Source organism: Leucopleurus acutus (assembly GCF_964270905.1).
Source record: "Leucopleurus acutus genome assembly, chromosome: 2".
Lineage (NCBI taxonomy): Eukaryota > Metazoa > Chordata > Mammalia > Artiodactyla > Delphinidae > Leucopleurus > Leucopleurus acutus.
In genome coordinates this window covers 142,761,290-142,778,762 of record NC_139143.1, presented here as the reverse complement: position 1 = coordinate 142,778,762, position 17,473 = coordinate 142,761,290, and the positions used below count along the sequence as shown (strand labels likewise).

Here is a 17,473-nt window from a genome sequence, read left to right as displayed (position 1 = left end):
GAAACAGGATGAGCTTGCCCAGTGCTACCAAGTGTGAGGGCCTTTCTAGCTGACCTCTGTGGCTGCCCCAGGGCCCGACTTCTCCTATCCACCATTTCGCACCACTCTGACCCGGGCCATCTCAACAGGCCAGAAGCAAGTCCCCGTTTAAGGAAGGAAGCAGGAAGGAGGCAGATCACAGCTATGACTTTCATGATGTGCTTTATGGTTTCCAAATCACTCTGGTTTTTACAGCAATTCTTCCTTTAGAGAAGGAATCACTATTCTCTTTTCATTTCCTGGCTGGAGAGGCAAATCACTCACCACATACCTGATTTGCTCAAGGCTCCACTGGAGATGGCAAAGCTGGGGTTTGGATCCTGTTTCCTCTGAGTCCAGTTCCTATGGCCTGTCCTCAGAGGCACTGCATGCTGTTCCCTCCTGCCTTGGGGGGACACGGCCATTCTTCCTGCTTTCCTTCCCCTCTCCCTCCCTGACAACGTCATGCCCGAGGAACGGCACAGAGGCGGTGGCTGACTGGAGAGATGGTCAGGCTCATTCTGAAGTTCAGACTCAGCTTCTCATTGTTTGGAGGCCTGAAGGTAAATTTTTGCACAAGGGAAGTAAAGAAAATAAACAACTCAGTTCTCGCCAACTGTTCTCCAAGGCACATCCGCTTACCTGAAAGACAAAAACGTAAGGTGAGTTACCTGTTCGGGCGGCGTCTGTGCCCAGCAAGGACTGAAACCTTCTACCACGTCTTGTGAAACCTGAGCAAACGGAGGGCCTGCTAGGCCCTGGGGCTTTATGTACTCGGCTTATTTGATCGCAGACACCTGAGTTAACCAAAGCCCAGCGAGCTAAATCCACAATCACACACTCCGATGCCTTCAGGAATCAGGCAGATGAGGCACAGGTGAGGCACAGGGTGTAGATGAAAGAAGTCAGAGGCCTGGGTTGATCTAGCAAGTGAAGTCTAGCCTAAGGCCTTTCAAAAATCCATTAGCAAACAATAATGACAAAAGCAGACAAAGAATAAAATTCTAGGTAATTTTTCTCAATTGTTAAAAGAAAATTGTTGAAAAGTATAAGCAAGTAAACATCAGAGCAAGGTTTCTCAAGTATGAGGCATCTTTTCTCTTTATCACGTTTCCCTCCTTAATGACTGGAAACCTCTCTGCCATGGCTACCTGCGCAGGGCAGACGCCATCTCATCCCACCTGTGCTTCACATCTTCCGGGTTTCCGCCACGCCCTGCCCCTCATGAACGAGCTCCTCGCCTGACTTGTGTAACAGCACCCCACGCTGGTCTCTACCACCAGCCCTCTTGTGGGTGTTTTAATAACTTACTTTCTCCCTAAGTAATATATATTCACTACAAAAAGAAAAAAAATTGTGAAAAGTATAAACACAATAGAAGATCTCATAATCCAGACAGAACCCTTGTTAACATTTTGACGTATTTCCTCATGGTCCTTGTAAGGATTCTCCAGCACACCATCACTGGGATTACTCTCTGTAGCTAATTCTGTGCGCTGCTTTTACTACTTTGTGTTTCCCCATGTCATGAAACTTTCCTGGAAATAGTTTATATACACATGCCTCTATTTTGTTCTTGCCTGTAATGAGCTGTTGAGGAAATAAAATTAGAGAGTATCTGCAAAAGTGTTTAGTAAATTGAAATATGCTTCAGAATTATATCATGCTTATATTGTTTTGTGTCTGTTTCCCACCAGCATGTACCTATTTATCTCTGTTCCCCTCATCCTTATCTCTTTACCCATCACAAATACTACAATGAGGAAATCTGTTAAAATAGTACCAGATCAGATGTATTGTAAATACCCAAGATTTTCCTAGAAGAATCCATATATTGTGACAAAACTGGACCTAGGGAGTCAGGAACCAGGGTTAAAGTACAGGTTCTGCCAGTAACCAGCTCTGAGTTATGAGTAAACCCTTTATTCTTACAGACCTAAACATGTCAAACTTGTCAAACATATGAGATAATCTCTCTCCTAACTACATTATGTGGCTGGGCAAGGATACCAGTAAGACAGGAGATATGAATTTGCTTTTAAAATTATGAAAACAAGGGCTACTTGATTTCAAAGCTTCATCCTGGACCACGGGAAACATGGACCTTCTCCTTGACGCTTCCACTAACTAACCAGGTCAATTACCTCATTAGTAAAATGAGAACACTGACCTAGGGTTTTTGGGAAAAGTTCTTCCTAACCTTATCTCCTATGATCCAGTGACTTTTTAAACATTTTTTTGAAAAATGAGGACTCAGCCTCTTGCCTTTCATGAAGCTGTCTGCTGCTTTGTTGGATCAACTGGGAAAAACTTAAATGAGGAAAAGAAAATATAAATTTGCAGTAATAGCTTTGCCATTTGCCCTGATTGTGTACGTATCCTAATTCCACACCTGATCATCTTTTGCAAGAGAAGGGCAGGAGCTGTCCACACCCCATCCCTTCAGGAAGGCTGTTTTTAGAAAGTGCTGGATCAAGAATGAGGCAAAGCAGCTGTGCACCAAAGCCTGGAGTGTGGCGGGGGAAAGCCAGACGGTGGTGTTGACTTCTTAAGTCAGTGCATCTTTCAGGTTTCTATCTCTTGAAAACTGTTTAGCTAGGCCTCATTCTGTCACAGCTGAAGGAATCCCCAAATTGCTTGCCTTCTAAGAATTTCATTCTTCTCAGGCAGAAAGACAGATAGTGAGACCAACTGCTTGCAAAAATGGCTCCAATTTCCCCTCTCTCCCCGTACCCCCATCATTTGCAGTGTGATTTCATAGCTCTTCCCATAAAAATTGTGCTATTTTCCCTTCCCCTTGCACCAGGTCTCACCTTATGACTTGTACTGGCAACAGAATGCAGTGGGGAAGTGATGGTTGCCAGTTCCCAGCCTGGCCCTTAGGAGGCATTGTGTGCTTCCTGTTCTCCCTCTTGGGGTCTTTATCTTCCACATGAACACCAGCCCGGCTAGCTTGCTGGAGGATGAAACTTGGAAAAGAGCCCCATTGTCCCAGCTGAGGTCATCCTAGATCCGCCTTCAGCCTGCTGACCTCCCAAAAAGGCCAGAGAGGCCAGCTAAGATCAGTTGAGCTCCCAGCTCAACTGCAGGCTCCTGAGCAATAATACACACTTATGGTTTTAAGTCACTGAGTTTTCCACCTTTGTTATGCAGCAATGTAATAATGGATACATATGCTATGAACTTGCTGAATCTTAAAATGGAAGGGCCTTTAAGTGGGGAAATGAGTTACATTGTAATTATGCAGGAAGGAGCACTAGATGAGAACGAGGGAACTTGAGTCTTAGACCCTGTTCAGCAATTCTTTGGGCATGTGATCTTGAATAAGAAACAATTCTCTCTTATTCTTAGTTTCCTTACATTAAGAAACGGCATACTGATCGATTGCCTGTCTAACTATTAATAACTGGGTTGCTGTAAGGATTAAATGAGATAATTTGCTTGCAAATGAAACCTGTAATTAAAAGGGTGTGTTATAACTCTCAATAGCAAAAACAACAGTGAGTCAAGAATAATTATAATACTTAAAATACACAGGTGAAACTTTGCATTATAATAAGAAATCTGAAGCTCTTGTAGACAGGAAGACTGGAAGGTATTCCCATATCTCATGTCTGCTTTCATGTTAGGAAGTGACTTGTCCAACGTGAGGAAAAGTGGCATAGAACCAGAGGAAGAAAGACACAGAAGATCTAATCAGAATCAGTCCAGATACACTCAGGACAGTGTCCTATAGCAGGAAAATCTGGGCTCCGGATCACGCATACATGGGTTCAAATTCAAGGGCCTCCCTTTCTGTACTTTGGTGGCATGATCAACAAAATGACACTGTCTCAGCAAATCAATCTATATTTAATTTAATGATAAGAAACCTATCATGAATTTCTGAGTGTCAACTCTGTAGCATAGTTACCATTTTTAGGAGACACTGCTAGGAAGAGCACAGGCTTTAGTGTTTGATAAACCTGGTTAACATTGAGTTCTAGCTCTGCCTCCTGAGCTTTATAGCTTTTTAGATGCTATAAATGGCCCTGCCAAGCCTCAGGGCTTATCTCCAATGTGGTGATAATAGGAATTTGAAACTTGTAAGTTTACACTAGAACACATGCTCCTTAAGAGATATTTTTTTCTACTTCATTCATTGTCATATCCTCAGGGCTGAATGCCTGACACATGATAGATGCTCAGGAAATATTTTTAAAATTAAGAAATTGGGAAATTAGTTGAATTGATCTCTGCAACATACCTAACTCAATACATGGAATATACTAAATTTTTTCGTACTAATTTTACATTGTTATAAATTAAAACACCCTTTTGGAACTGGCTGGCTTGGAAACATGAGAGTTTTCACTGCATCTTCTTTTGTACATTTCAAGTTGTATACCATGTAAATGTATTAATTAGGTTTTTAAAAGGTCATTAGAATTTGAAACAGCAAAAGGACCTCTTCAGGGACCTGTTATAGAGTAGAATCTCATCTAATTAAGCCTGTGGCACTTAGAGTCACTTGTGATGCCCATAATGAGAAGCAAGTAGCCCTTTTCCTTGCCCCTCCCCCAGCCTCTTCTTAGCAATTGGCTCTAGTTCTGTGTGAATGGGTTGCCCTAAAAAGATCTTGGAACATTTAAAACTCTATAAAGAAGGCAAGTGTTCAACCTTCTCTCTGGGAGACAGGCAGGGTCTGAGCTCTTGTTCCAGTGTTCTGGGGGACAGCACAACGTGGAGCTGAAATCTCCATCAGAGTCAAGCCAGGACTTGGGAATTAAGGGCATGAGTCCTGGTGATGCTCCACCCAGGGAATCCTGAGTTGCAACCAACGGCAAGAGTGAGTCATGCTGGGACTTCCCTGGTGGCACAGTGGTTAAGAATCCGCCTGCCAATGCAGGGGACTCGGGTTCGAGCCCTGGTCTGGGAAGATCCCACATGCCACAGAGCAACTAAGCCTGTGCGCCACAACTGCTGAGCCTGTGCTCTAGAGCCTGCGAGCCGCAACTACTGAGCCCACGTGCCACAACTACTGAAGCCCGTGTGCCTAGAGCCCGTGCTCCGCAGCAAGAGAAGACACTGCAGTGAGGAGCCCGCGCACCGCAAGGAAGAGTAGCCCCCGTTCTCTGCAACTAGAGAAAGCCCACGTGCAGCAACAAAGACCCAGTGCAGCCAAAAATAAATAAATAAATAAACAAACAAACAAAAAAAACATGCTTTAAGAAAAAAAAGAAGAGTGAGTCATGCTGGAGCGGACTATCTGGTGTGGACTGAACACTGCTGCTTGCCATTCTGGTTAAACAGTGAAGGCTGCCCTCCATGAGCCGTCAGTCACTGCAGCTGACCCCAGTGGTGTGCTCTGAGTGGAATTCAGGCTGGAGAAAAAGAGGATACTGGCCCTAGAGTGTTAGGATGCATATAAAGGAATAATTTCAATGAGCCCAAACTCTTGCATCTTCCCATAAAAAGAAAGGCACTAAAATCATAAATTTGAGATGTCTGTTTTTTTTTTTTTTGTGACTAGCAGTAATCTTTTGATGTTTGACTACATGGTTTTTTTCCATCAAAAACTCCTATATATCCTCATTCTTTCCTTATCTTTTGGGAACAGTCCCTAAGAGCTATCTGAGAGGCTGCCTTCCCAGGGTAGAGTCCTCAGTAATGCCCCGAATAAAACATTCTCAACTTTTAGGTTGTGAGTTATTTCTTCCTGTTGGACCTGGAGACATTCCAACTAAAGCAAAGCACACCAGGGAGGAAAGTAGGGAAGGGCTGAGAGTCTGGGTTCCCACACTCTTATTTCTTGCTACTCACCTACTGAGAAAGGCAGAAAGGCTTCCCTTTTCTTAAACTGTCCATTCTCCAGAAAATGCTCTGGATTGAAAACGTTGGGGGTGGCCCACTCTGCGGGGTCCCTGTGCAGTGCAGTCAGGTTAGTCAGGACCATGGTCCCCTGGAGAAGGAGCAAGGACTCAGGTAAGACTTGACCCACACAACACACATATGCAGAGGGGTGGCAGTCCCCCCGGCTCCCACAGCAAGGCTGACAGCACCCTGAACTCCCTCAGCCTCCCCAGTCCGCTCCCTCTGAGCCCAACCCCTAGGACCCTGCTCTTTGCCATGGGACAGCTTACCATGATGGACTGGAATTGTCTGCTGGGAATTTTACCTGGGGAAGTGTGACTACTCAACTGCAGAATGGATCTCTGCAGGGACTTGTCAGTGTATAATTTGGGAGGGAACACGTATGCGTCAATAAGAGAAAAATGTGACATCTCCCACTCTCTTCCCTCCAATGTCTAGTCCGTTCTACAGAGAGTTTCATAATAGAATGAGGTCACCCAGTGAAAGGAACCACTATCCTTCCAGATACATAACAAGAAACCCAGGAGTCCTCCTTAGTGCCTCCCTTTCCCTCATTCTGCCCTCATACAGTCCTTAAGCTAGGCTGGTCAACTGTACTTGAAATTTCTCTTGATTCTGTCCCCTCCATTTTATGTCCACCACTGCCCTCTGGTCCAGGCTATCACCTTGCTTGGTTATACTCCTATAATAGCCCTAACTATGTCCATTTCCTCTCTTCCCCTTCAATGTGCTCCACACTAGCTTTGAACATGATTTAATCGTTCCACACCCGTCCACCCACCACACCTGGAACCTGATAGATACTCTTCAATAGCTACCATCACTCTTAGATTAAGGACACATCACCTGCTCCCTGTCTGAGCGACCCTCCTTCTGCCTGCACTCCCACTATACCAAGCTTCCTTCAGTTTCTCAAACATGCCACATGTTCCCACTCATTTCTGTGCCTTTTTACATGCTGTTCACATTGCCTGAAATATCCTTCCTCCCCACTCTGTCATCGAGTTGACTCTTAATCATCCTTTTTTTTTTTTGCAGTAAGCAGGCCTCTCACTGTTGTGGCGTCTCCCGTTGCGGAGCACAGGCTCCAGATGCACAGGCTCAGCGGCCATGGCTCATGGGCCCAGCCGCTCCCCGGCATGTGGGATCTTCCCGGACCGGGGCACGAACCCGTGTCCCCTGCATCGGCAGGTGGACTCACAACCACTGCGCCACCAGGGAAGTCCTCTTAATCATCCTTTAATCCTCAGCTCAAACCTCACTTCCTTTGGGAAGTCTTCTCTGCCTGTGCTTGCTCCCATTCCTCATTGCAGCTAGCTTGCGTCTTTCTAAAAGCCAGTGAGTTTTTTCCTTTGGGCGGTTACCATGGTTTGTACTTATATACTTGCATGATTATTTTCCTCTGAGTTGTTTTCTGAGCCCTAAACATTTTAGGTGCTTAATGAACATCTGATGAATTAATAAAGAATAATAACTGCTATTTTGAGCACTTTCTATAGTCAGCACAAGGTTAAATAGTATATATGCATGATCTCATTACATGTTCACCTGTGAGGTGGATTTAAATGCACTTTTACGGATAAAGAATTTGAAGCTCTGAGAGGTTGAATAAGATGCCCAAAGTCACAGGGTGGGAGGAAGTAGAACAATGATTTGAATTAGGACGTTTGACATCAGAGTTATGGCTCCTAGCCTCTACAATGTATAGTCAATGGGATCTCACAGTTCCCAGGATGATAATTCCAGTCAATATTAAAGATCAATGTTAGAACAAGTCTGTTGAGCTGGGATGATTCCCTGGGGCTAAATGAATTGCTATAAAAATGCAAAGATCACCTGTGAGATAATTTACCTCAGCCTTCACCCACAAGATGATCAATCAGCAAGAAAATAGTAAAAGCAATTGCTGCAGGAATAGCTGCTTTTCCTGGCTCTGCAGGGATGGTGACGAAGGGGTATCCAATGCGGAAGCTCCTCTGGCTTTGCCTTGAGATCATCCCCAGGTACAACAAACAGAGCAACTTAGACAAACTGGATCTAAAATGAATCCACAGAGGCCCACCAAGGTGGAGAAAGGAAAGAACTGTAAATGTGCAGTGTGCAGAGAGGACACTAGGGGGCATAGGAGAGCTGCCTGCTGAGATCCTAAGAGTGGTGTGCAGAGTGAGAGCAGAATTTCCTTTGTGAGGACCGGGAATTTAACAGGGACCCACTGAGGAATATTTCAGGGAGACTCTTTTAAAGTCAAAGTAAAGCAACTCCTGTGGAGAGAACATGGTGTAGTACAAAAAAGATGAGCCTGGGAATCAGAACAGTTCCGTTCCTGGAGCCCAACTCTTGTCATTGTAGCTGAGAGATCTTATGCAAGATTAATTACTCTCTGAGCCTCAGCTTCCAAATTTATAAAATGAGGATAACAGAATTATTCTGAGGACTGACTAAGACATTTTAAATAACCTATACAGTCCATGGAACATAATCCTATTTAAAAAGCATTGGTTCCTTTCTCTCCTTTTCTGATATTTAATACTGCAACAATTGTATTGCTTTCCCTTGTGAGACAGTCCCATTAAGGGGCTGTAAGTCAAAGCTGGAAAAATACCAGTGGGGATATTATGTTAGAAACACCAGCATCAATGTGATGTTGGCCCAGGAGGTCTCAAACGTCCCTTCATATTTCAACATTCTATAACCCAGGATTATGAAGCAGAATTTTCTAAAGTAAGTCTGGCAGGTCCCTATCCTGTAAGAAGCTCTCCCAAGGCAAAGAAATGGACCTCATGGCAAAGTCTGACTGAGAATTGCTTCTTGCTGTATCCCCAGAAATATTCACAATGCATGTCACGTAGTAAGAAATCTCACAGCAAAGAAAAGCCAGGCTTTGCCTAAACACAGCTAACCTAGGAATCCCCCTTCCCCTCCATAACTCCTATTAACAACCAGTTGAACTAATTTTCTAAGATCATACCCAGGGAACAAAACTAGTATTTCATCTGGCATAATATATCTCTCTCCCTATTGAAGTGATTCTCTAGGACAAGAACACATGTTACTTTTCCAGTTGAGATTCCCACCATTTACAAATATGAACTTGGAGATATGAGGCTGTGAATGAGCCCCTAATTACCTTGGGCAGGTGGTATCCACCCAAGGTGGTGTCCACTGTCACCTCTCTGGGCACATTCATGGGGATGATGTTTCCCATTCTCTGCACCTCGTGGATGACAGCATTGGTGTAGGGCATGGACTCTCGAGCTGCCGTGCTCGGCTGCTGTGATTGGCCAAGCACCCTGTCGATCTCGGCTTGGACTTTTTCTGGAAAAGCAGAGGAGGTTCTATTATTCTATTATTCCATAACTTTCCTTGAGCCTCGTTAAGTTAAGGAATGGAATAACCAGGATCAAAATGGCTAAAGTTATCGTAGGCTCTCTAGACTAGCTCCTCAGGGAGATATGTGAGTGGAAAGTGGGCCCTGGTGTGAGACAAATCTGGTGGCAAACTCTTGCTCTACAACATTCCTGCTGCACTTTACTGAAATCATTTGAGCCTCAGTTGGCTCTTCTTATTCGTTAGGATAAATCCACTTCCGCTTTAGGATGTTTTGAGATATACACGAACTGATTTAGGGAAGCAACCAACAAATGAAAAAAAATCCCATTAATTGTGCCCCAATATCTGTTTTCTTCTTTTTCTACAAAAATAGATATTTTAGCTGGATACCTGGTTGCACAGCTAAAGACTACATTTCCCAGATTCCCCTGTGACTAAGTTCTGACCAATAGAATGTAAGTAGAGGGGATGTTTAATACTTGGAAGAGGCCCTTAAAGGAAGGGTGTGTGCTTCCTCCTCCTTCTTCCCTTCCTACTGGTAGAAAGGCAACCTTAGAGGTGAGCCATCTTTGAGAGTGCCAACAAGGGCACCATTCTAGATACAGCAGAGCAACACAATGGAAAGAGCTTGGACCCCAAAAGGGTTCTGCAGAGTCCAGCTTAGAGTTTCTCATTTGAAAGAAAAATAAAACTCCTTTTTTTTTAACTGAATATTTAAAAACTTTAAAAATTGTGGTAAAATAAACATAATATATAATTTACTATCTTAATCATTTTAGGTGTGCAGTTTATTCACATTATTGTGCTACCAATCTCCAGAAATTTTTATCTTGCAAAACTGAAACTCTACATCCATTGAAGAGGATGCCATTTTGCACTTTCCCCAGGCTCTGACAACCACCATTTTACTTTTGCTTTCTATGAATTCAACCACTCTAGATACATTATATGAAGAGAATCACACAGAATATGCCTTTTTTGACTGGATTACTTAGTTTAGCATAATGTCTTCAAGGTTCATCCATGTCGTAGCATGTGTCAGAATGTTTTCTTTTTTGTTTGTTTGTTTTTGTTTTACGCAGGCCTCTCACTGTTGTGGCCTCTCCCGTTGCGGAGCACAGGCTCCAGACGCGCAGGCTCAGCGGCCATGGCTCACGGGCCCAGCCGCTCCGCGGTATGTGGGATCTCCCGGACTGGGGCACGAACCCGTGTCCCCTGCATCGGCAGGCGGACTCTCAACCACTGCGCCACCAGGGCAGCCCAGAATGTTTCCTTTTTAAGGCTGATTAATATTCCATTGCATTCCACATTTTGCTTATCCATTCATCCATCGATAGTAACTTGGGTTGCATCTACTTTTTTATGCCATTTTAAGCCACTGTTATTTTGGAGCCTCTAATAGGGAAACTGTATCAATACGCTAACTAGGTGGCTTTTAAATTTAAAAAGGACTTCCTTGGTGGTGCAGTGGTTAAGAATCCACCTGCCAATGCAGGAGACACGGGTTCAATCCCTGATCCGGGAAGATCCCACATGCCACGGAGCAACTAAGCCTGTGCACAACTACTGAGCCTGTGCTCTAGAGCCCACAAGCCACAACTATTGAGCCCACACACCACAATTACTGAACCCCGCGTGCCTAGAGCCCGTGCTCCACAACAACAGAAGCCACCGCAACAAGAAGCCTGAGCACCGCAACAAAGAGTAGCCCCCGCTCGCCGCAACTAGAGAAAGCCCGCGCACAGCAAAGAAGACCCAATGCAGCCAAAAATAAATAAATAAATAAAATATATGAAAAAAAGTATCTGATAAATAAAAACACAGAGAATTTATAAATAAATAAATTTAAATAAAACCCTGTAATTCACAGTTACAAGTGCATTTTTTAAGTGCATGACACATAAGCATAAATATACACACATATAAAACAAACATTTATTCACATGTATAAGGAAAGAAAGTTTCACGAAAAAGCCTTATCCTTAATACACAGAAAGCACTCTGATTTCCCTAATCTGTTTTTTTTAATTTAGGGAAAAAAGTTAGTCTCGATCCACTAAATTGACTTTATGTCCTGTTAATAAACTTTTACCCACAGTTTGCAGAACTGTATCCCAACAGTTTTTATCCTTCATGTGCTTAAACTGTTTTGGGGCCTAGAAAAGGAAAAATGATTGTAACAGTCACTGTTGTCGAAAGGATTACAGTCTGTGGGGAAGGTATATAAATAATGTGTGGTAAGCAAAGTAATGGAGGTGCAGTTAGGCAACCTCTAAAGGAAGGAAATGCTAGTATTTTCCCAGAAGTGTGGGGAAACATCTTAGAGGGGCTGTGGTTGAGTAAACTCTTCAAGCATAGCTAGGAGTTTACCGTGCAGAGAACTTAGGGAAATACATTTTGGTATTATTCTTCTAGGGAAGAGCAGGTGTTACGGCCCAGAGGTACAAATAAGGACAGTGAAATTAAGTGACATATGACTTAATGACGCCCCCATGCAGGGTGGGTAGAGTCGAGGCTGGATGGGCAGAAAGAGGCCCAGCAGAGGGCATGATATACCAGATTAGGGAGTATGAGCATTGTCCACAGGGCAATGGAAGACATTACTTCGAAGGAGGGAGGGCTGCGACCAGATTTCATATGTGAGTGGAATGGAACTCTTTCCTGGAACTCACCACAATGTCAGTGGACTTCACTGTTTTCCCCACTGGACTGGGAGTTTCCTGAGGGCTGGGACTCTCTGTTATAGTTGTGTTACATGGACCCATCACAATCCTCACAAAAAAACTGAAGAAGGTTCCCATTCTCAAGTCCACCTGGCCCGGTAACTGTCCTACCTATCTCTCCATCCTACCATGCTACCTTCTGGTCCCACCTTGGGACAGTGTGTTCCAGGGGCCGCCATTCTGACCTGGCCCAGGCCCATCCACTGACATGCTCACCTTGGATTTCGGGGTAGAGGGCCATGTAGAGCAGACCCCAGCGCAGGGTGGTCGAAGTTGTCTCCGTTCCAGCAAAGAAGAGGTCCAGGGTGCTGTAGATGAGGTTTTCTTCGTGGAAACTTGAAGTAGCACTGCCCTTATGCTAGAAAGCACAATGATTATTGGATTATTCAGATGGTTCTTAGTTGCCACGAGACAGGGGCCCTCATCCTAGAGAAAACGTGGAAGGAGAGAGCCCAGGAGAAATGACTTTCCCTTTGGTCATCTCAGGAGGCAGAGGCTTATTACTGCAACATCACTAGAGTCCTCCTGCCCCAAGTGCTGGAAGCTTTTATTAGCTTTGGTGGATGAAACAACACAACTAATTTTTGTACACCCATAATTTTGGAGAATCTAGCATTACACTGGAAAAACAGCCTTGGGTTCCAATATTAGCCACACCATTCACTATCTGTATGACTTGAGCAAGTGAATAAACCTTTCTGTGCTTATATCCTATTTCACAAAATAGAAATAACAATACTCACCCCTTAAGATGGCATTCTGAATTATGCGAGATGGAAAGGACACATAGCAAATTCTCAACAAATGTTTGTACTGATACCAGAAAGAATAACTGAATTTCTCTAAAGTACAATAATTCTCATATCTCCCTGTTAATCTTTTCCTTTTTAGGTTAAACTTCTCTGGTTCCAACAGCCATTCCTCATGGCACTCCAGCAGCTTTGCCACATTCCTCCAGAAGCTTCAATGCATCAACATTCCTCCCTCTGTGGTCCCACACCTGCACACCATATAGCAAGTGACGTCTCCCCCTCTGGGGAGTAATCAATGCTTCTATTAATGTTATGCCAATCAGGTGAAACAAGAGTGGAGTTGGAAAGAAATCCACATTTCTGCCAACTCTAGGAGAACGAATGAGTAATCTGATGAGTCAAAGATAATGACACGGACGCAGTGATGTGTGCTAACCAGAGGTGTTACTATGGTAAAGGATATACATCCCATTTTGCTTTTTTCCTGTAGTAATATTAAAAAGCAGATGACATGGCGATGAGGGAGGAAGGCGAATGTCCCTCCCATTTGAGACTAATCTCTGGCAACTGACACAGATTCACTTGTGCTCTGCACTGGGAGCTGGGGGAAGGGGTAGGTAACTGGGCACCAGTCTGACTAATGATGAAACAGCACTTATTCTTCCTTTTGTGTGTGTCTCCCTCAGATATATGCCGAGGACAGAGACGAGATCATGAGAAGGCAGTATTTGGGCTTTCCAAAGCCCTTAACCCAAATACTGTTAAACCTCTATCTTTATTTCTAATTGTCTCATCAATTAACTCATAAATCAATTCTGAGTTAATGTTATTCCTACACTCTATGAAGTATTGCCTCTATTTTCCTCCCCTGTGGTAGGCTGAATAATGACCCACAAAGATGTCCATGTCTTAATCTCTAGAACCCATGAATGTTACACGGCAGAAGGGACTTTGTAGATATAGTGAATTAACGATACTGATATGGGAAGATTATCCTGGATTATCCCAGTGGGCCCAATATAATCACAAGAGTCTTTATAAGAGGGAGGCAAGAAAGTCATAAAGAGAAGATGTGAGGATGGTGGCAGAAAAGATGCTACATTGATGGCTTTGAAGTCGGAGGAAGGGGCCCTGCGGCAGGGAGTACAGGCAGCCTCTAGATGCTGGAAAAGTCAATCAGTGGATTCTGTCCTAAAGCCTCAAGTAGGAGCCAGTCCCTCCCGCAACTTGACTTCAGCCCAGTGAAACTGGTTTTAGCCTTCTGACCTCTAGAACTGTAAGGGAACAAATGTGTGTTTGTTTGTTTTTTTTTTTTTTTTTTTGCGATACACGAGCCTCTCACTGCTGTGGCCTCTCCTATTGCGGAGCACAGGCTCCGGATGCGCAGGCCCAGCGGCCGTGGCTCACGGGCCCAGCCGCTCCGCGGCATGTGGGATCCTCCCGGACCGGGGCACGAACCCGCGTCCCCTGCATCGGCAGGCGGACTCTCAACCACTGCGCCGCCAGGGAAGCCCCATGTGTGTTGTTTTAAGCCCCATGTTTGTGGTGATTTGGTACAGCAGCAATAAGAAACCAGAATCCCCTCATTTGCTCTCTAAGAGTAAAACTCAGGTAACAGCTCTGGTTTCCTCACCTTTTCTATTTCCTTGAGGTAAGCATCAATGAAGTCTCTTGCTTCAGCAGGATTCCAACCTCTCTTGTGGTTTTCAATCACATGGGCAACAAACATTTTCAGTTTCTCCCAGTTCCTGAAGAGCATTTGGTGGGGTCCAGGAAGGAAATTCATTATCCTTGGAAAGACATTGTAGAGCTGATGGAGAAAACAAAACAGTCATGGAGACAAGGGAGTGCCAGTTTTCTACTTTTGAAGACAATGAAACCACATTCTCTTTCCATCTCTTTTATTTACTTAAATTTAACGCTTGGAGTCACCCCTGACTCTTCTCTCTCTCAACCCTCTTCTTTCCCGTCGGGCAAAGCATTTCAGCTCTCCATCCAAAATATAACCAGTCTCGGACCACTTCTCACCACTCCATGTGCTTTGTCTTCCTTGTACAAACCACCAACATTACTTACCTGGATGCTGTAAAGCCTCCAACAGGTTTCCTGATTCTATCCTTAACCCCATTCCCAGTCTATTTTCCACTGAGCTGCCAGAGGGACCATTTAGCTGTTTAATTGATTATTTCACTTTTTGGCTCTTCCAATGACTTTCCATGACATTTAGACAAAATTCTACACCATTCTCCTAGCCTGGAGCTCTACATGAGCTGGCCCCTCACCCTCTTGCCACCTCCTCTGCTATCACTCCCTGCCATCTTACTCTCTTTTACTCTTTCAAGTCCAGCCCCATTGGCCTCTGTGAAAACATAAAAAATATTCTTGTTTAGGACACTGCATTTGCTGTTCCTTCCATCTAGAATGGTTTTCCTCTGAAATCTGTATAACCCCAGTTCCTTTAATTCATTAATGTGCTGCTCAAATGTCACCTACTTGGACCTGTCTTACCTGATAATCTTACAGTTAGTAGCACTTCTGGTACTCTCTTTCCATTCCTTTATTTTGTTTTATTTTTTTCTGTGACAATTATCATTAGTATGTGTATGTATATATATTTGGGTGTGTATGTGTCTGTGTGTGTGTGTGCAAAATGTCTATCTATGTATGTATCTATGTATAATCTATGTATTTATCTATATATCTACATACCTATGTATGTATGTATGTATCTATGTTAAATATGTACGTGTATTTATTTGTCTGCCCCCACTATGATGTAATCTCCATGTGGCTAAGATATTTTTTATTGAAATAAAGTGGTCTTTGAATATATTTTCTCTAATAATACATAGTAGAAAATAGATAGCGTAAGGTAATAGAAAGTTGCCTAGATTTTAAGTGAAACAGGCATGGGTTTGACAATTAGCTCTGTTTCTTTCTAGCTATAATACTTCGGTAATAATAATAATAATAATAGTAGTAATGATGTGATTTGTGGCTACTTTAGCTGTCAGTGGGGCCTGATGGTTATTTTCATGACTAAATGACATGAGATCTATACTGCACTTGACACAGAGCCAGTAGACTACTATGGGATGTGCTTACATATTCCCATATCTGCTTGCACACGTCAGGATGATCCATTTCATCTTTAAAGGTCTGCTGTAAAAACTTATTTGAGATAAAGTATGAAGAGTTGTCCATCAAAGTGCCTGGTCTACTTTGGGTCTCTAAGAAATGCTTCTTACCCCTGCCCTACTGCCCCATCCTACCCTCCCAGGATTTCTGTTTCCTGGGAACAGTCAGCCGGGTACCCACTGAACTCCCATGACTTCCTAGGTTCTGTCTTAACAGGAGGGAAGAAACTGGAATAACTGGATGGGCAGCTACCACGGTTAGAAGTGAGAACAAGGAACATTATTCAAAAATAACACTGACAGTAAATCATAATAGCTCACATTCATTATGCCCCTTTAATGTGCCAGGAATCATGCTAACTACTTTATCAGGATTGGTGTGGTGGATCCACAAGTCTCCAGCTAAAGACACTTGTTAAGAATAAATAAAACCCTTGGGGCTGATTTTCCCCTAGAAGTGTCTTCCAAATCCAGAAGTGTGGCTGAGAGGCCAAGAAGCTGAGTAGAGGTTTTGACAGACTCACAGCACTGGCAGGACAAAAGTGGAGAGCAGGGCCCACCAAGGAAGGGGTGAGTTTGACCCCTCTAAATCTATACCCTACAAAGTTAAAAGACTGATAATATCAAGTGTGGATGGACATGTAAGTAGTGCAACCACCTGGGAAAACTTTAAGTATTTTTTACAGGCGTAAATGCAAGAGAAATGAGTGGATGTGTCCACATGAAGGATTGACAAGAATGTTCATTCCAGATCCCCAAACTGGAGGCCCCCCAAGTGTTTATTAATAGGGAACAGAATAACAAATGGGCATATTCATAAAATAGAAAAGTAAGCAGATATTTTTTTAAAAGTGCAACTAACATAGGAATCTGAAAACAATGTGCCAAGGGAGAGTCAGGCAAAGAACAGTACTTCTGAGGGAGGATGGACACGGAGGGCTAGGGAGGGACATGGAGAGGAGAGACACAAAGGTGATGGCAATATTGTGCTTTTTAAAGAGAAGAAAAGTGCGCACTTCATGTAGTTTTTTACCTTACACAAATGTTAGAAACGTTCTTTGTCTATAGTCAATATTTAACAACATGATGTAAAATACTAAATTCAACAGATTGACTACAAACATGTTTGTGTTAAAGTAAATTTTAAAAGGTTATATGTTAGCTTAAAAAAAAAAAAGGAAGAGCTCATCTGTGTCTGACATCAGCCCAATATCCTTATCCAAGATAGGAAGTGAGGACTGCCTCACCTGGCACCACATTGATGTCTCGAGATATGTGACCTCATCCAGCAGCCTCAGCAGCTCCTGGAACTGAGTGTCCTCGTAGTCAAAGCGCTCCCCAAATGTGATGGAGCAAATAATATTGGAAACTGCATTGTTGATTTTGAAGTGAGGGTCGAAAGGCTGTCCTAGAGGCAGAAGAAGCGATGGATCCTTCAGATTGGTTTCCTTCTCTTTCCCTGAGAGTCTACTCTACATGACATATGACATACTGACTACACAACCACCTCTGATACTGTGGCCCCAGCAACCTACACAGGGTCTAACATACAGCAAGCATTCAGTCAATGCCTGGGAAGTCAAACTGATGACCAGGATTTAAAACCAATAATAAGGGCTTCCCTGGTGGCGCAGTGGTTGAGAGTCTGCCTGCTGATGCA

General features: G+C 43.5%; 1 protein-coding gene across 1 annotated transcript in view; it reads right to left on the bottom strand.

Moving 5' to 3' along the window:
- Nucleotides 1-481: 481 nt before the first annotated feature.
- Nucleotides 482-17,473, bottom strand: part of CYP2J2 (cytochrome P450 family 2 subfamily J member 2) — a gene marked incomplete at both ends in the record, with an annotated part of 31,090 nt that continues 14,098 nt past the window's right edge. Inside the window, 6 exons of the mRNA XM_082832805.1 lie at nt 482-660; nt 5,821-5,959; nt 8,999-9,186; nt 12,141-12,282; nt 14,310-14,486; nt 17,061-17,221. Of these exons, the coding sequence (XP_082688931.1) occupies nt 482-660; nt 5,821-5,959; nt 8,999-9,186; nt 12,141-12,282; nt 14,310-14,486; nt 17,061-17,221 (986 nt within the window). The remainder of the gene's footprint in view (nt 661-5,820; nt 5,960-8,998; nt 9,187-12,140; nt 12,283-14,309; nt 14,487-17,060; nt 17,222-17,473) is intronic.